This window comes from Episyrphus balteatus, chromosome 3 (assembly GCF_945859705.1).
Source record: "Episyrphus balteatus chromosome 3, idEpiBalt1.1, whole genome shotgun sequence".
NCBI classification, from domain to species: domain Eukaryota; kingdom Metazoa; phylum Arthropoda; class Insecta; order Diptera; family Syrphidae; genus Episyrphus; species Episyrphus balteatus.
In genome coordinates, this window is record NC_079136.1 from 55,506,479 (window position 1) to 55,527,639 (window position 21,161).

The 21,161-nt window shown below is 32.5% G+C and overlaps 1 protein-coding gene across 1 annotated transcript in view; it reads left to right on the top strand.

Moving 5' to 3' along the window:
* Positions 1 to 503: 503 nt before the first annotated feature.
* LOC129912969 (autophagy-related protein 2 homolog A) overlaps positions 504 to 21,161 on the top strand; it is a 44,300-nt gene continuing 23,642 nt past the window's right edge. The window contains exon 1 of the mRNA XM_055991256.1: positions 504 to 1,590. Within this exon, the coding sequence (XP_055847231.1) occupies positions 1,423 to 1,590 (168 nt within the window). The 5' untranslated portion in view covers positions 504 to 1,422. The remainder of the gene's footprint in view (positions 1,591 to 21,161) is intronic.

Here is a 21,161-nt window from a genome sequence, read left to right on the forward strand (position 1 = left end):
TGTTGCAATCAGCTGTTCAAAGTCAAAGTGACAGAAGCGCGCTTTGAGGATTTTTCAACGTAACGCAACGAAGCGACGCCCTAAAGCGTGATTGTGTTTCAGCTTTTAATACCAGTCTATACCTTCCTTGTACACAGCATATATTTCAAAAGTATAAAATTTCATTGAGTAAACCTGGTACGCAGATAAAGCTTAATTTTAGCCAAGATAAAATTCCCATACAAGCTATCGGTAGTTTTTAGCTTGGCTAAATGTTTTCCATAATTTGTATGAAAGTTAAAATTTAGCTCGATCTGCGTACTAGGCCGTACAAAGAAATACTTTCAGCTAAATAAAATTATATGGACTCTACTGTAAATTAAACAGCCTAATTTCTTTTCATCACTTCCTTCTTCTCTATCTTCCTTGTTCTCTCTATTTTCTGCCATTCATTTTCGTTTCAATTCCATACCATTCTTCTTCTCGTGCCACTGCCAGTCAATTTTTCAAAAATATTTTCATTTTCAGTGACAAAGAAAATTTCCATAATCACACATCAAGTTCGAGTCCGAGTCTGATCATAATATAAAATTTGCTGCTAGAAAGTTAAAAAAAAAAAAAAAATACAAAACAAATATAAATATCCAATCAAAGGATAAATGCTAAGTTCTAGTAGAAATCCTTTTTATAATGACTTTGTACTAAATGAGTTTAATTTGTCACCAAATCATAAATAAATGGTGAGAGAAAAAGAAAAACACGTAAATGCGTAACAGAAAAAAATCCCATGTGAAGTGAACTGAGCCAAATTAAAAAAAAAAAATTCTTTTCTTTGTGTTTAATAAAAACAAGAAAAAAAAAAATTCCCCCTACACAAAATCGAGAGAAGAAAAAAAAAATTAATAAAAATAAAAACACTGCAACAGTAGAAAAAGATAGATGAAAACAAGGCAAAGGGGGGTAGAAGAGAGAGAGACACAAAGTCGTGTCAACCCAACATATTTAATAGAATTTTGTTTTTTTTTTTTTTTATTATTATTTTACTGCGTATTTTGATTCTAACCAAACAAATTTTTATACAATTTTCATTGAAAAATTTGCAAACTATCAAAATAATGATGATAAACTTTTGTTAAATGCAAAAATTCGATCTAAACAATGTCCATTGCATTAATGTCCTGTTCTGAGACATGTTTTAAGAAAATATCAAATTTAAATTGAAAATTGAGAAGAGAAAAAAAAAAAAACAGGAAAAATAAAAATAATAATAGAAAAGTGCATGGAAAGAAGAAAAAGAGACAGATTGATAAAGACTACTCAGTGCGTGGGTGACTGAAAGAGATAGAAGATAGTCTCTCATTTTTGTAACTGTTGTAATTGTAACGTCAAACCAATAACAACAACAACAACGACTATACAAAAAAACACAAACACGCAGCAGCAATGTTGCCGTGGTTCAATGTATGGGATGGGTTAAAGAACAAAACATGCAGATACCTCCTGCAAAGGTATCTTGGTCAGTTTCTCGAGGAGAAACTCAACCTGGAACAGCTGAATGTTGAGCTGTACAATGGCAAGGCGACCGTCAGGGATGTTGCCCTCAATTGCAAGGTAAGTTCTAAATTGTTGTTGTTTTTTTCATGTTGCTAAAATAAAAAGTTTCCATTTCTGACCAGGGAGAGGGAGTTTGTTGGGTTGAGAGTGAGGGTGTCCATCTTTCTCCTAACACACAAAAGAGCAACAAGCTTTTAAGCCAGTCAAGTCAAGACTTAGCAAAAGAGTGTCATATGGATGACAAACACCCAAACACTCAACCAAAGTTGTTATTCTATTTTTTTTTCCTTGCCTCTCTTCTATGACTCTACTATGACTTCTGTTGAAGTAAAAAAAAAAAATTTGCAAACAAAGAAGTTTGTTTTTGTTCTGAAAAAATGTTGTTTTTTTTTTTGTGTTGTCTTCCTATATTTTTGTTTTTGTTGTTGTATTTTTTTGTATATTAACTAGAAGGCGAGTTTTTATTTTGGGGTGGTAAATAATGTGTGTGATATTCTATTTCTTCTGCCCAGAGTGCAAAACACAAGGTATTTACTAGCTTTCTTTGTATCTTGTTTACTGCTGTGGAACTTTTTTTTTTTTTATTAATAAAAAAAATATAAACTGTTCGACAGTTAGTCAAAAGTTTTTGTAGTTTGTGTGGTTTGGAAGTTATGATTAGGTTTTATCTTTTATGTTTTCTTCATTTTTAGAATTTCTATTAGAGATTTGACTCATATTCTTTGTTGCAATTTTGTAACTATTGTTTTATGAAAAAGCACTGTAGAAAACTTACAGTATTAAAAAAAAAAAATAAAGAAAACAGTGAGAAAAGTTTAGCTGAGGTTACAGTAACTGAACTGGGCGGGATTAAGGAAGTTTTTCAGTAGTGTGCAGAGGAACTCACAAGGTTGCACCTTGACTTCGGGGCCACTATTATTTGGGTTCCTGATCATAGCGGCTTTGAGGGCTATGAATGAGTGGAGACATTGTTAGAAGAAGAATCAAATTACCATTCATTTGGAGATTATTGCATGAAGTTTGGAATCCTCATCCGGCTGAAGGTGTTGGCAGTTGTAAGAACTTGAATGAAAATGACATGGTCGTCCCCTTTTTACCCACTGCCCTTTTCTGACACATTAATTACATTTAAAGAGATTCTTTTATGCGAAGAAGCAAAAACTTAGTGTTAAACTAACTCTGGCTAATTTTATAGCCTTTACTACAAATTGCCAAAGTTGGAAGCCAACAGTCAAGTAGACGAAGATTCACCTAATTGCCTATAATTGTCTGAAGCACTAGTTCTAAATTCTTGCTCTAGGAAAATGCTCGTCAGCGGCGACAAATCTCGTGGTTTTTATTGTTTGATTTCTGAGGTTTTTCTAATAGGGAGTTATAGCCTATTCGAAGTAAACCATATAATGCTTTACTAAGACTCGACTCAAACACACACAAAGTAAACTGTGATTCATGATTGAAATCTGTGCTTTTCGGTTCATCCGGACGATCTGTCTGATTACAGCTCAGATAAACGCTCAGTGTCACAATAAGAAGTTTAAAATTCGTACTAGTGAAATCAGCACGAATTTGTAAAAGTTTTAAGAACACAGATGAAAATGGTACAAACAACATGATCGAATTAATTTCACTCTTCTGCGGTCCAAATACCAAATTTTTGTTTCAATTAAAAATTATTAAAAAAAAAAAAATATATATCTAAGCAAGAACTAACCCGTCTAAATATGGAAAGTCTGTAGTGTGCTTGGGCTTTTAAGAACGTAAATGAACAAAAGTGAAAATAACAAGATAAAATAGTTGAAAGTGCAACCAATTTATTATAGCCGTGTTTTATTGGTACTCAACAAACATTTTATGCTGTAAACAACAACAATTGATTAGTTTTATTCATTTATTAATGATCCTTATTGTTGAAGGATCAAAAATGTATACGTTTAGAAAAAAAATCTCTATAAACCAACAAATAAAAAACTTTTGTTTATCCTTAGCAATCTTTTGTTGTTGTTTTCCGTATAAAATTTTACTGAGCTAAATACTGAGTTACCAATAAAACGCGACATATATGAGATTTATCATTTACGTTTTTTTGGATTCGGATTTATGACATTAAGACTTCTCAAACCACTCCAAATCATGCATTCGGTGTTAATAGGACGTTTTTCTTTTTATTAAATAGTTTAGATTTTTTTCAAATGCCATTTTTTTCTGTAAACAACTCGTGCTCAATTTCATAATAAGAAATGTTTAAACAACATGACACATTTTTAAACTTATCTCTTTATCATTCTGCTTTTAACAGAAAACAAAAACTGGAACATAATATGAACTTCAAATATAAATGTGACAATCATATCTATCTTGTGATAATGGAGACTACTACTGTCACTTATTTATTTAGAAACAAAAAGGCAAAAGAAAAAGCTTTTGATTCGAAGAATCACGTTAATTTTTCTTTGAATTGATTTCTAGTGGTTTTATTTATTAAAATAAAAATTTTCTTTTAAATCATAATTCGTTATTCCATAGTTACAAGGAAATGAGGTTCTGTATATTTTTCGCTAGTAAGTATTTGTCTTTTTATTCAATTCATCTAGTTTCCGAAATTTTCAAGACATGGTTTTGCATAAGAAGTAAAAATTGTTGATATGAACGAGTTTTGATTTTTCGTAGAGCCTCTTGTTGTTGGGATATTTATTTCCTTCTGTCATATTGCCTTCCGTTGCAGAAAAGCATAATTTTTTTTTGTTTTTATTGCTAGCTTGGTTATGTACGATTTTGATGTGTTGAACCAAGTAGTGAGAGTAGTAGAGTTACAATGAATACTGCATTTAACCTCGCTTTAAGTTTTTATCCGTTGTTTAAATTTCATTTGCTAAGAGAGAGATCCTCTTGCCTTTTCTACATGGTAGCCCAAAGCATTTTACTCAATTAAAACTCGAAAGTGGGCTTTAGAGTCTTCTGTCGGCTATTACTGGAACTATGAATTCGGCGTTTTTATTACACATCGTCAAAGAGTGCAATGTCCACATTTTTAGCCCTCGGTGTAGATTGCAGCTTCAATCTCAAATAAAGAAAGTTTTGTATAAGCCTTATTTTATTTTTATCCTGATCCAGATCAGATCATTGTATTTTTATTTGCTTTACAACAAAAGCAGGATTTTGAGTTGTTATTGTAAAACAATGATCTGATCTGGATCACAAGAAAAATAAAACACAGCTATTATTGTTTTGAAATAGTCTGGAAAACGAAATTGTTACGAGTTGGTGGGTTTTTGTGTCAAGTGACTGTCAATTACATTTTCGATTTTAATAAAGCCTACAACAGTAATCCCTTCAGAGTTGAGCTAAAGTTTTAAATCATGCTAAAGAAAGTAATATTTTATACCGAAATAATGCTTTTGCATGTGCGCAACTGACTATAAAAAAGCTTTATGTTACCTATTGATATTGAAATTTTAAATACAAATAAGACTAATATATAGTATTCAAGTAAACGCGGAAAATCCATAGAAACCGTAGAATTTTCTATCGGTAGAAATGAGCTGTCAAAATTTGTATGGGAAAAATATTCTGCAAATCATAGAATTTTATCTCACAAATTTGAAGCAGAAACCGTAGAAAATAAAATCTGATAAACTTTAACTTTGGGTGTGTTCAATCACCTATCGGATAGGCTATCTGGGATACCCGTATCTGGAATATCTTTTTGAACGCAATTTATGTCTTATATTCAGATAACCACAAATAAAATATGTTAATATTGAAAAGAGAATGTTATTTTATCTGAGCAATTTACATTTTTTTTATTGTTGCATAGTACTTGCAAAATTAGCTTGACTTAATTTTTTTAATTGAACAAATTTTGTAAGTTCAATTTGACGTTTAACAAACAGCTGTTTGTTTCCCTTGTTTACGCAATTATTTTCTGGGGTGTTCATTTAAACCTTTTGCGGAATTTTCTATTTTTCTGCAAAGTAGAAAATTATCTCGTTACATGAATACCCTTATTAACTTTTTTGAGGATTTGACATGATTTGGACATATTTAAGAAAAAAAAAATACTATTCTATTACTAGTTTTGTAGCATAATAACAAAAAATAAAGATTGGAAGTCCAATATCTAACCATTTTTACATTAATTTAAATTAAATTTTGACATTGATAACATTTGTTTAAAAAAATAACATTAACAATTCCCTTGAATTAATCTTAATGTTGTTTTACTTTGTTTCATTGATATTACTTCCATCAACAAAGACTATTACTCCGGGACTGCACACAGAAACCACCCCCCTTTGTTTCCATAAATGCACACATTCTCTTCCAGTCTGGATACCAAAAAAAAAAAAAAATTACTCCTTTCTCAATGTCTGTCTACCAGATTTTACCACTTTTCGTTGATTCTTTGTTTATTGTTGTCCTTGGTGTGGTTCATGGCTTTTTGCAATGTATATAATATGTGCATTTAGATTGTAGGTAGTACATACATATATTTGTACTTTATTTATTTTTTTCGTCTTCAATTTTTGCAATACAAATCTATACCCTACAACACTCTCCCGCTCTGCCTTAGTTGTCGCTTTTGCGATTGCCTTCCATATGGTGAGAGATGGAATGGTGGTATATAATCTGGGGTTTCTTCAATATTCGCCAATATAAAGGGGGACAATGAATGTACAACGATAACGTTATTCAAGTACAAATTAACTGATAGCTAGCTAGCGCTCTCTTGACAGTATGTAATAGAAAATGCAAAAAAAGTGCAGCCGGCAATTGCGTTTATTGTTTTTTTTGTTGTTGTTTGTCTCCTTTTTCCTTAATTGATTTGATCTTTAACTTTTGATTGTTTCAATTTCTATTTATGAACGTTTTGTAGTAAGTTGTTAGGGGATGATATTTTTTTTTTTGATATAAATAATCTAGATGTCTATCTTATTCGATAGCCGGAAGTTAAATTGTATAACAACTAGTAGGTACACTACCTACCTTGGCCTTCATGGTGTGCAGAATTGAAGTCAATATGGTATGAATTTAAAAAATAAAGTAAAATATCAATATCGATTGATAGGAACACTATGTTTCAGAAACTTTACACAGGGGATGTACATACAGAATTAAAAAGTTATTGGAATTCTATTTTCGTTTTGTATTTAAAAGTTTACAATTATTTTGTTAAGTGAACACAAATTTGGAAAAAGATAGAGCTGTTTCAATATTCCATCGAAACTCATTAATTTTATTCCATTTAATTTGTTGAGTGCGATTCCCCCTTAATAACGGTGGTTGTAAGAATTGTAAATTATTGGTCAGTCAATGGCTAATTTGTTTCTCGATTCAATTCAGAATGCAGAATTTAGAGAAAGAGTTTTGATTCTTTTTCGCGAAGAAGTGGTTTTTTGAAATTTGGTTATATTTCGCTCCAAATAATTTTGAGCCAACTTAAAAAGCTGGCAAAAAATTTGCACCATTTTGAGGTTCATTTCAGGGGTCGAATCAAGACATACGTTCGTTAACGTGTGGCCGCTATCTGTACCTATATTTTTCTACTGATTTAATAAAGACGACAATAGTCAAAACGTTAAGGTATAATCGTAGTCGTGTGCCGTGATTTGACCACAGGTTTCATTATTGAAAATCAATATTTTCGGCCTCAATCAAATTAGTTGAAGTTATTCTCCACCAATGCTTAAGTCTGGTACAGTGCTTTCTTTGTTAAAGTTAATTAAACTTTTAAAAGAGAATGGGCAAATTTATATGGAACGCGGACGTTGCGCGGCCAAAAATGATTTTGTCATTTATTGATGTAGTTAAGTTATAAACTTATTGTGCAAAAGTTTTATCCCTGTGACTTCCCTAGCAAATGGATAAAATACATTTTTGCATTTAACACTTTTTGTGGATTTTCTCATTATTACAACTTAAAAGCGTATTTTAAATGCAAAATGCAGATGCTCTGTCATTTTTCCTAAGCCTGGAGACCCTGACCTTGAATATCCGACCAAAAGAGACCAAAATATAACATTTTAGAAACCACACTTTTGATTTTTTTTTTAGAGTTTTTTGTTCAATCTTTTGGTAGTTTGAATCACATGAAAACTCTCAAAAAAAGAGTCGTTAGTGTTGGTTTAAAAAGCTTATATTAAGAGTGTTATTGTTCGGATATTCGGATTAAGGGAAAATGACAGAGCATCAGCATTTTATATTCAAAATCAATATATTATTCACTTTATCCTTTTTACATTGCACAATGTATTAACACAACGAATATTGCAATATCTAACATTCTTAATGCTTTGCTGCAGAACGTCCATAGTAAAAGTTATTCATAAGTTATGGTTCTTTCATTTGATACCAATTTCATTAATGGCCGCCGAACGTCCAAAATACCCATTCTCCTTGGGCAAGATAATTTTTGGATGGTATCGACATATCATTTAAAATTACCTCAAAAAGATGGATTTTATTTTTTTAAAAAACAACTATGTTAAAAAATGTGAAACTGTTATGAAAAGTGAAGCATGATAGCGTGTAGCTAGAGTAAGAATTGACACCACTTCATAAAGAAGCAGCCTTTACACATAGTTTTAGCTTTTAAAATTGAAGTAATTATTTTATTACTTATTTTTTTGAAATCCTTTTATTTCAAATATAATTCATGCATCAAATTTTGAAGACAAATACATACAAAATTGAGGTAAAAATTTGAACCTTTTCGCAGTTTAGTGAAAGATCCTTTCAAAAAAAATCTTATCTTGTACCTACCTATGTATGTAGTTTTTGTTTTGTTTTGTTTTTTATTTTAGGTGGAACCATAAAACTCACAAAGTGAGAAAAGGAACAATTTAATCTTATCTCATGGTCATGCAAGGAAAAGGTAGATATAATTTGTATACCTGAGACGCGACTTCAACTTTTTTTTGATATAGAAAAAAGACTGTATTGTGAATAATTTAGCTAGATTAAAAAAAATCAACCAATTTTATTGTTAGCAGCGTAGAAGTGACATATTCGGAACAGGTATAAAATATGAAAGGTATAATATTCATGCATGAATTCTATTTCGTATTCTGTTTATGCAGAGCACTGTCAATGTTAATACATCCCACATCGTTTCTTTAAAAAAAGGTACTTTTTCCTTTTTTTTTTTGATAGTTTTGGGTTTATTCGTCATAAGCATACATAGCTTTTGCCATTTGCTTTCTTTGTTCGACTAAAAATGATTTTTTTTGTTTTAGTTTTTTCGTCCTTGTATCAAACTATTTTAGGTATAGATCTAAAACTGGTTAACAAAATGTTGTCGATTTCAATGAAATACACGAAGGATAATAAATTAGTGGTATAGTAGTCAAGATGTTGTAACTGACAACACTTTCAACGCTTCACAGAAAAAGGGAACTATTACAAATTTGCATCTTGACACTTTAATTTTATCTTGACTCTTCAAGACTTTACATAGAAATTCCTCACAAAACGCAGTATTATGTACATAAAAAATAATATTTTAGATGGAAATCTTTTTCATTTTTGGTAGAATTCATGGTCTTGGCTTCATTTTTGACAAGGAACTCAATTTATTTGGTGACAGGTGGATCTCAAAGTGAAATATCGTCTTAGGATCATAAGGTTGTCTAGAAACGGAGTCCCGAAAGCTTATCGTATGAACTGGGTTAGCTGGAAAAAATAAGAGGATGTTTAGATATGAGAGGATGTTGAGAAAGTAAACGAGACTCGATAGTCTCGCTGCTGTTCTTGTAGCTATAATCTCGCCTATAACAGCCAGACCTTGATCTTCCCTAGATATATTTTTGCCATGTGATTTCCATATCTTCCTCGAAATGTACACATACAATGGATCACACTTGACACATAGCCGCTGCCCGGCTGGCAAAACTTTAAGTATGCCATCGTGGTCAAAAATTGAACAGTTGCCATCAGCCGATAAAAACACTCAGCTGGCAAGCAGCTAGGTGTGCGCCGTGGTTTAAGCACGTGTCGCACTATAGGCTGATTGCCAACCGCGAACTGAAGCTTCTATGTCAACTTGGAATGGCCACAATTTACTTTGGATGCCGCCAGCGCAGCGGTTGAGTATTTTCAGCGGCAAGCGCTGTTAAAATAAATTAAAATTTTTGTCCAAGGAACGGGTGGAAGTGCATTGTGAGCTGTACTTACGGTTCGGGACATTGAATAAAAGTAATTTTACCAACGATAAGATACTTAAAACTTTTGTATGAAAAGGTATGAAGCTCTGGCGGAAGACACATGCAAAAAACTGCAAGATTAATTTTATTAAAAGCTTCTTAACGTTCATGTTCAAGTATTAAAGAGGGATCTGTAAATCGAGAGAGTTCCGAAAATAGTAATGCCAAAAGAAGAAGCCCAAATTTAATCTTCTAAATGTCATCTTTTTCCAAACAAAGTTAATTGTTTTAAGTTCTAGTTCTTGGAAGGAATCTAATTTACAAGATTTAAAATCCCAAAAATTGAAGGCAAAAGCCTTCATTTCCTAATAATTTGCTTCTTCTTTTTTGCAACGTTTGTCTTTACTTTACAAATACATACGATTACATAACTCACTCAAAACTCAACAGAACAATATTTATGTTTTTTTTTTTATAAATTTTTATCTTCAGTTTACCTATGAGCTATGACCGACAAAGTAGTAACATACAATAGATCTTAATTATAACAGTATAACTTGCCATTAAACAAATTAACTTAGCTGTAAAATGTGACTCACTGCACTTTGCAGCAACTTCTCAGTGCTTTTGTTTACTTTTTTTTTCTTCCTACTTCTCTACTTTAACTCACTACCTCTACGTCTCGTCAACGTCTTTTACTGTCAATAATTCAGGGTCTTGCTACAGCTGTAGTTGTGGTTTTTTTTTTATTTTTTGTTATGATCAGGTGTTTTGGGTCTTTAAAGTAGATAAACTTGTTTTGTAACTTGGCAATTAAAACAGCTGACGGGACATGGAAAGACTTGTCTCTCTTCTTGACTTGACTTGAACTGGAAGCCTATCCAGTTTTGTGTTCAAGAAGAAGATGAAGATGAAGAAAAAAAAAGTGTTTTACTGAACTGAAAAAAACTGATATCATATCCACCATTTACTTACCACTTTTATTAAGTACCCATCTATACAGAATTTGTATTTGTAATTAAATGCCAACAAGCAAGCTGAACGACTATGACATTTCTTTGTTCCTTCTATAGTTTTTTTGTGTTTGCTTTTGCGTCAATGATTAATAATATTATTATTGTTGTTGATATGGCATCAGAGCTTATTCAAATGTACGTGTTTATTTATTTTATTATACATTTTTATTGTTGGTTTTGTTGTTGTTGTACGATACCATTTATAGTAAAATTGGAATTTCAAAGGAAAACCCTGGCATTTTATTTAGAGTTTGAAACTTTCACTTGTGTGATTGGTTTCTTTGGTATAGAAATGTTAATTCGATATGATTATATAGAAAATTGCTGCCAGGCAAGGATAATTATTCTAACGTATAGAGTTAGTGAATTGTTATTCGCATGTATAAAAAAAACCTGATCGTGACTACATAACATACCTACACTCGTGTTGAAAATATAATAAACACACTATACAAATAGGCAAATAGGAATTCCTTCCGGGGCAGAAGAAATTAATATAAATAATGAGTGTTGTTGAGTCTGATTCATTATAAATTTTGAAATTGGTTTTTAGTTTTTTTAATAGGTTGATAAGTGTGGACATTTAAGCTGTTTTTTAAACCATTAAACTGATGCAAGTGGTTTACTGAATTTAGAGTAGTTTGGATTCTAAGACATCTGTATCAACTGGCTGATTTTTGTATAACAAGCGTGACCGACTGTAATATACAGAACCTGGTTGGTCACAAGTTATAAGCTATTTTGTGCATCTACACAAATGAGTTATGACCGACTTGTATTTTTGTGGTTTCGGAGAATTCTTTTCGATTTTGACATTCAGAATTTTGGAAAGTTTTCCTCAATTTTTTTTTGTGGGGTCTATATTTTCACTAGTCAACAGTTTTGATAAAAAATCAATGATACATTATCAAATTTCGGAAGAAAAAAAAAGTGTCTACAATATGTTCTAAGTTCTGCCTATAGTATGAGATAGGATATAAATTTAGTTCATTCAAATATTTGACTTCTTTATTCTGAATGCCTGACTGAGATGTTTGAAGAAAAACCGTCTACCCGGCCCGTTTAGACGGTCGCCGGCTATGTGTGAAATGGGCCTAACCCTTTCGAGATACCTGTTCGGAAGAAATTTTTTTATCCAATTTTTTTTAGAACTCTGAAAGCTTTTTATTGGCGTTTTAGGTAAATTGTCGGATGATATAACGTTCCGAAACGATTCCGATCGATTTTTTGCAAAGCTAACTTCGAAAAGTATCTAGTTTTCGATTGGTTTTGACTTTCGTTGCCTCGATTGGAATGTATATCAGTTAGGCATTGATTTTAGAATAGTATAAAGTTGTGTTTCTGTGATACTTCGTAGTTCAGTCAGCCAACAGTCAGTCAGTCGAAATCAAAAACTTACAGGAATATTCCAAAAAAAAAAATGATGTGTGGTAAAAGCTTTGAAACAATTTGAAACTATATGGAAGAAAAATAATGTACACAAAGATCATTTTTGGCACTATGTGACGATCTTATGAAGGAGCCAGATCTTGTGACTTTCTACTTTCAAAGTGAGCGAGTAATGACTGTCTAACGAGTCCAAGGTAAACTGCAATTGTTCATGACAATGATGTCAATTCCCCGCAAAAGGCTGTACCCTGAAAAAAGAATGTCTTAGATATTGGAGGCTGGATTTGAACCAAGAACATCTGGCGTGACAATCCATCGGACAAACCATTGATCCACGAATTTTGCTTTATATTTTATAATTCGATTTTAACACGTAAGAAATTGTTATATACTACCATAGGCGTTTTTCTATTTTAACTCAGAAAAATGCTCTGAACGCTCAGAATTATTTTTAAAACACACCTGAACATTTGTCTATTTACTTGTCATTTACTTTCACAGAAACAAGAAATACAATTTAAAACATAAATTAAAATAAAATAAAAATAAAATAAAACATAAATTAAAAAACTGGACCGACTACTGCACTCTTGCGCCATTATTTTATTTGTTAAAAGCTTGTGTTCAGCATTCAACTCGGTCTGCTCAGTTATTTTATTCTGAGTCCATCGATCGCGCTCTGAACACGTTCAGAACGAAAAAAGAAACACAAATTTGAAGCTCTGAATGTTCAGAGGTAAAAAAGAAATACAATTTTTCGTTTGACCGTTCAGGCTCTGTTCTGAACTAAAAAAGAAAAAGGCCTTATAGCAAAAAATTATGATCGTGAGACCCCAGAGCTGCTAGTGAATCATAAACTGTTATAGTTGGTTTGCATAAACATATTTGAAACATAGTGAGGACTTGGGTTGGTTTCGAAAATTTTTAAAAAATTTAGCGATAGTGTTCATCACTATCACAGGCAAAAGGAACAAATGGGGGAAGAAAAGTATCCACAACCAAAGGAACTTTTTTTCAAATTTTATCATCAGAAGATTTTCAGGTGTTCTGAAAATGTAAACGGTAGAAATCGAATTTCTTACTAAGAATTTTTACTTCCAGATGTTCTCTATCAATGTTAACACATCTTCAACAAATAGCACTCTCGCTGTTTAAACAGAATATAATTATGACGTTATTTGAAGCACAAAGTTAAATAATATTCAACAACAATTCACCTGAAACTACTGATTAGACCTAAACAAGTGGAAGTAATTGCATTAAAGTAAATAATCATGTCAATACAATGCGACGATTGAGAGTGAGTTTTGTTGTTGTATTAAGAAAACCTTGAAATTCTTAATATTCAAAACAATTTCTTTTATACACAAGTGTAAAACAACAAAAAATTACACTTTGTGATTGCACTATAATTCGTTTTAACGTTAGCCAAATCAAACTGATAAATAAAAGTGCAAAACTAGCGTCCGTCGTAGTTGTCGTTGCGTTGCGTCGTTGTCGCCTTAGTCGTCAACATCGACCATAGACTTGGTTGTATTCATATTGAACCCCTCTTATCTCAAAAACAATGTATACTTCGATTTCAAATGGAGAAGCATTTCATTAACTGTCCAGTTTAGTGCAGTCCAAGTTATATGGATTATAAAAAAGCTGCTACGTATGCATTTTTTCTCATGAGACGTAGTTTGAAGTTTTCCATTTCCGGTACGTGCTGGTACGTGCGCCCATGCATTCGCTTTTTCTGAATAAAAAAAAAAACAACAATTTCTGCCTCTGGCAATAGGACGGGGATAGGACACAAAAATGCACAATCATCACAGAATACATTCTTTTTCGTAATATGAAACATTTATGTATTTCAATTTTATATTTAGATGTCTCTTTGTTGGTGAATATATACGGACAAATATATTTTCTTCTCTTAACAAGAAAGGATAGTAATTTTGTTTTTAAAAGATATGACATTTTACACCCGCAATGCAATCCACGCGCTACCAATGATAGAGCTTTTTCATCTTTCTGACCTATTTCTACATATTGAAATAGCGCAAGTGTCATAATTTTATAAACAGATATATATTATACAAAAAAATTATTATTAATATATTTTTAGTTTAGCCGCAAGTAGTTGTTGTATTTCAAGAGGCAATCAGCGTCGGCATGTAAATCTCAGAATGGAATCGGTTTGGTTGGCTGACTGGCTGGCATGGCGGGCGCTTATGGGACTACTACAACAAACTTCAAGGCTATTTCTGGAGAAATTTATGTACAAATATTTTTTTTTTTTTTGGTTTTATAATTTTGAATTGTAAAATAGCGTACAAAAGTTTAGAACTAGTTTTGAATGTGTTTCCTATTTGGTTGGGTCGGGTATTTATTGTGTGCGTGTAAGAAGCGAGTGGAATGATGTATTGCAGCGCCTATTCTGTGTAAAGGTTTGAAAGGTAACTTTTTGGTTTTGATTATTCAAAAAAGCGAAAATTATTACACCTTACAGTCATACATATCTTCGAAATTTGAAATTTTAAAATACCTTTCTAATGAGTTATGGTTGTTTTGTGAGATATGAAGTTCTTCTATTTAATCAGTGATATTAGTGGTTTTTTTGTTTTTAATTATGAATAAAACACTTGTCCGAATTAGCTCTCCTGTATACAATTCCAACTGACTCGAAGTTAATTATTCATGATGATTGATTTATGACGTTTTTTCTGTCAAAATATAGTTCACACTGTGTTATTGCGTAAATCACATAGTAAACCGAAATATCCTCTACAAAGCGGGTTATATATGATTATTCACGGCTGTTCTAATAATCGTTCGAATAAAAATTTAATCCGTACGGATTGAAAACGGTTTTTCTGATTTCCATACGACTTTTTTGTTGGAGAATATTGTTTTCCGGTAGGTAATTGCTACCCGGATTGAAACGGCAAAAATTTGTCGGATTGTAGGTCCGTTCGTTTTTCCAAACGCCAATGAATTCACAAAATGAGTTCGAATACGGAATTCGGAAAAGCTAAAATTTGAAAACGTAAGAAAATAGAATTTGTACGGAAATCAGAACAGCCGTGATTAGTTAAAAGTACTTGTCTATCCAGAGTTAAGCCTAATCGCCACAAATTGATGGACTGAAAAATAAGTGGATACCTCGGTCCAAAGAAAAGAAGTGACGTCTGGTATCTTAATTAGTGGTTTATAGTTACGTCTGACGTAGACTTGTGGCATGAGTGAGCAACAAGAGTTTTTGAGACTATGGTTTGCAGTGATATCTCAGACTGGTTGATAGTTACTTAACGTCTATCTCGGGTAGTTGTCATTAGTGAAGTCTACCATCTCAGGCTTTGGTTAATAATGGCGTCTGCTATCACAAACTGTGGTTTATAAGGATTCCTGATATTACAGACTGTGGTTTCTCTGTGATTTATAATGTGCTTTCTCTGTGATTTATAATGCTGTTTCCTATCAGGGTTTGGTTTATACTAACGTCTGATTGTAAGAAGAAAAAAGAATAAGATTATTTTTTTGGTTAAACCTATGGCAAAAAGCCTCTCTCTCTCAGCGTTATCACAGTCTTTTTTGGTCTTAACGAGGAATTCTCCGGAGCAGAAATTCGTCCGATTTGATATGAATCGGATAGTTTTAATTTGTCGGAAACACACCTCCAAGCATAATTTAGCAGTGTTGCCAGGATATTTTAGAGGCGAGGCACCAATTTTGAAAAATCTTGGAGCCATAAATAGCTGCTTTCAAAAATGATCCAAAGTTATTATTATTTGTTTTTCATTTTGTTTATATAGGTAATAATGCCCATTGACAAATGGGTTGTCTCTGCCCAAATTGGTTGTCTCTGCTCACATCTCTGGTTGATTTTTGTTGTAAAATTCGTGTGATTGAAAATGTCTTTGTAATTATTTAATTAAGTTTCTAGGCTTCAAATGTTTTTTTTTTTTTTTTAAGTCTAGCGTATTACTATCCAACACACTATGCCCGCTGAATTAGTTCAGCCCTGTTTGACTGCCTTATACAACAACAACGCACATGTCATTTCGATCAAGTTCATGAAAAAAATAAAAATCAATTTGGTCGTATTATATCGGAATGGAATTTGGACATGATGGTGTGTTGAAAAAAAATTCAATTCAATTCATTTGACTAGTAAACAAATAATATGGAATAATAAAAACAAAACAAAAACGAAAAAACTATCCAAACATGTGTACACTTAAAAGTTTTATCGGTTTTCGAGCTTAGAAAAGTGTGATTTTTTTTTTGCTACATTGGTATGTATAGCTACTCACATACATACATTTGTAGATATTGAATAGTGAAATACTTCTGTCAGTGGTTGATGTTGTTTATACATTTGTAATGTTACTTAATTGCTTAATGTAAACAAAATATATTCTTTTTCAAATAAATAAAAAAAAAAAGAGTTAGTGAATCGCCACTTGAAAGGAATATAACACGCCTGAACCACTCCTTCACTTTAATTGAATGTGACTGTTAATAGTTAACAAAAAACAAAAATAAAGAGAAGGAAAAGGAAAAGATAACTGGTTACACGTGCGTTAGATACATGTGTTGAGTACATATTATGCTTTAATTTTTGAAGATTTTAAAAATGTACCAAATGTCTTGGGCTTAATCTTTCATGGGCATACTTTAAAACAATGATGTTTCAAGTCTTATGTATAGTTTTAAGAGGAACTTTATGTAAATTCATTTGAGTATTATGAAGATTTGTGTTATGGAGATTGGATTGTTATAAATAACATTGATCGGTTTTTTTAATTTCGTGAATCCAATAACTAAGATTCTGCACAAAAAGAAGCATCATACTCATTTTGAAATCACGGTTTAAAGTCGCTTTGTTCTTTGTGTTGCATTTTGTTTTTCGTTCATCTGATTGCTTTACACTTTTCCTTATTAACAGTATGTATGTAGGTTAAGGTGAAACTTATGTACCATTTCTGATACACACTCACTCCTACTTTTTTTAACGGAGTTATTATTGGCAGATAAAAGATGTTAAAAATATTATGTAGTAGGTGAAGGACCCTAAAGAAAAATTTTGTGGACGGGTTACTCATAGTAAATACATCGTTATATTTCAGTATTTCAGTGCTAAGTGACATATCGTGGTTACAAAGGCAAACCCAAGAGTCTGCCAAATTTTAGTTTTGAGAAACACGACTTTAAAGTTTTAGAAACTCATTCAAACTCATATTTTAGGCTGCTAGGCAACAGATGGATGATTTGGGTCGATGCAGTGAATACAGGAACCGATAACAAGTTAAAGTGAAAAGTCCAAAAATGTAGATTCGCAGTTTTGGCTTTGTGTATAGTTTCGCTCGGTTAAAAGTATTTTAATTCAACACATAAAAGTGCGTTTACCATTGTAACTAATAATAAATAACAACTTGACTGGAAGGTAGTACTGCCCAATTTAAAAAAAAGTACAACCGAAAAAATTTTGCTGGACGAATTTCAGATTCTTTTCATGCCCTTGACTGAACTAAAAAAAGTTAAACAATTGCAACCCGTTTTTGAACTCAACTCATCAATTATACTTTGACAAACGATATCATTATTTATGAAGTACAGCATTTGATAATTATTATATTTTTTTTGCGTGTTGTTAAAAAAGTAAATTGTTCAAGAATATTATTGCATCATAAACCACTTTATTTGAATAAATTTCATTTCACTTAGCTAAACACAACGAACGAAATAGTATCTATCTTTAACTTCACTGGATTTTGTTAATTTATCTGTAAGGAATTTTTGAAGTTGTTTTCATCCGAATTTCAATGTCTTAATTCTAGTAGCAGTAGGCATTCACAAGAACTAAAATTTCATTGAAATCGAATTCTTCATACTTTATTTCCTTTGTGATACAAGTTTTCTACTATTCATATGTGATTGCTATTTACCGGAAGAGTAATTTTTGTTTACTGACTAGCCACACTAATTCATATTTTTGTGTGCCTTATCGATTACATCGATAAATATAAAAATAAATGTGTGAAAAGCCTTTCGATTTCCGAAATAATTATCACCATTTTTGGCTAGCTGATAAAAATGTTTTTTTTTTTTTTGTCAGATCAACGACCGAGTAAAGAACTGATTTTCATTAGCAATTGCGATTGCTCAATCAACAAGTATTTATATTAAATTTGTTTATCTTCTTATATCTTTCAAACTTGTAGGCACCTTGTTCGTTATTGTTAGGATCTTCTAGTATAGAGAAATTAAAACACCACGAGTTAATAGTTCAAAGTATAATTCAGGAATAGGTTCAGTTTTCATATATACATAGTTTAGCAAAATATAGTATAAGAGTTCAAGTGTTGCCATTTAGTTGCTTAAATTTAAGTAGTAATTAAGTAGTGTGTAAGTATTAATTTAATTTGTAATTTCAATTTCATTTATTTTCAATACACCTTCTCAAATTAAATTTGCATACTAAATCCTAGCTTGTTAACAAAATACAAATGTTTTACTTTTCTTAAATTTTTCGTTAATATATCGGCAACCATATTATTTGTTGATATGTATTTTAAGTTAATAAAACCTTTTTCAAAAATGTCTCTTACAAAATGTACTTTGATATCTATATGTTTACTTCTGGCATGGTATACTGGATTCCGAACCAGTTGTTGTGCGCTTAGGTTGTCACCATATAGCACAATGGGATTTGTAGCAACATATCCAAATCCAATGTCGTTTATGAGGTTGCGCAAGTACAGAAGTTCTTTAGATGCAGAAGAAAGTGCCATGTACTCGGCTTCAGTACTGCTGAGTGCCACAGTAGGTTGTTTTCTGGACTCCCATGAAACTGCGCATCCAGCGAGCATGAACACAAAGCCCGTAAAAGATCGTCTGTCGTTTGAATCTCCACCCCAATCAGCATCAGCGTACCCAACCAATTCAGCAGCAGACTTTCTGAAAATAAGTTTCAAATTTATTGTTTTATTCAAATACCTGAGCAAATGTTTTGCAGCTGTCAAATGCTCTTTATGAGGGTTCGTATTGAACTGCGATAATTTAATCACAGAATGTGATATATCAGGTCGTGTTGTTAGACTTATGAAATTTAACGACCCTATAAGTGATTGAAAAGTCCTTGTATCAACCTTTGCACAGTTTGGACATAATGTGCATTTCTCCAACTTCGATCCCGGATCCAACGGTGTGCTAACTGGCTTACATTCTAGCATTCGAAAATCATCTAAAACCTCTGCAATAAGCTTTGTTTGACCCAGTTTAATCGGACCTCTATCACCTTCTCTTTCAAATTCCATACCCAAAAAATAGTTGATGGGTCCTTTGTCTTCGAGTTTAAACTCCATAGCAAGTTTTAACTTGACCTTGTTTAAGTCTTCTTCCTCCTTAAAAGCGAGAATAATATCGTCTACGTAAACGACCAAAATATTTATAATTCCTTTTTGACCAGATGATGTATAAACGCAATTATCGTAGGAAGATCTCACGAAACCAATTTTTAGCAGGACGCTATTTAGTTTTTGATTCCACTGCCTTCCGGACTGCTTAAGTCCATATAAGGCTTTCACCAGCTTACATACTTTTCTCGGATGTGCTTTGCTCACAAAATGTTCAGGTTGCTCCATATATATGTTTGTATCCAGCTCACTGTTGAGGTACGCAGAAGTTATGTCAATTTGATGTACAAGCAGTTTTAACTCTACGGCCAAAGCAATTACTAGCCTTATTGTTGAGTATCTGGTGACTGGAGAGAAAGTTTCAGTAAAATCCTGGCCATATTTTTGACTGCAGCCTTTCGCTACAAGTCTGGCTTTGTACCTCTCAATTTTACCATTCTTGTCTTTTTTAATATCAAAAACCCATTTGGATTTTATAGCCTTACGATATGCTGGCAAATCGACTAGAACCCAGGTTTTATTTTCAGATAACGAACGATATTCAGCTTCCATAGCATTCTGCCACAATTGCGAATCTTTACCACTTAGGGCTTCTTTAACGGTACTCGGTACGTTCTCGCAACTTTTACCAACATTAAGCATAAAGTTCAAAGAATTTGACCTTCGCCTGGGATTTACCTTTTTTCTTGTTATATTTTCTACGTTTCTAACTCTACCACTTCTTAAAATGCTAGGACTAACCTGGTTTTCAATTTCAGTAGACGCCTCTTTAGTACTTGCATTGGAATTCATTTGCAATTCGTCATCCTCACAGTCCTCGAATTCATCATCAACTCCAACAGGGATTTCATTATCAGAAAATTCATATTCTTCTACAGCAGCTTCGCGTTCAAAAGTACCAGCATCTTCGTTAACAACGTGACCCGGAACAACATCTTGTGAAACACCAACAACAACAGCATTTTGTGAAGCACCAACAACAGCAGCATCTTGTGAAACACCAACAACAACAGCATCTTGTGGAGCAGATTTTTCGACGGGTATTTCAATTTCACACACATCTCGAGCATTATCGTCTTGTCCGATAGCATCTTCAAATTCGGCGTCATCACCTTCTTCTTTAAAAGATTTAATTTGTGTGAAATTATGATTATCGACCTCATCTTCTCTCGATGATTCAATAAGGACATAATCGGAGTCTGTAACACAGATTTTAGACGGATTTTCAATAAATTTAACATCCCGACTTATATGAATTTTACCCGTTCTGCGTTCATATAATCTATAGGCTTTAGCCTCGTCAGAATAACCCACCATTAAACATTCAATGCCTTTTGGGCTAAACTTCGAATTACCTGGTTTCTTATTCAGCATGAATGCTTTACATCCGAAAATCCTCAAATGAGACACGTTTGGTGTAAATCCAAACCAAGCTTCAAATGGTGTTTGAAGTTCCAATTACTTTGTCGGTGATCTGTTCCTCAGATAAACGGATGTGTTTATTGCTTCAGCCCAAAAACCTTGCTTCATATCAGCTGCAATCAGCATACAACGCGCCATCTCCACAAGAGTTCTATTTGCTCTCTCGGCGCACCCGTTTTGCTGTGGAGTATAAGGGGAAGTTAATTGATGTTGAATACCATTATATTTTAAAAAATTGTTAAAATCTTTGTTTACGT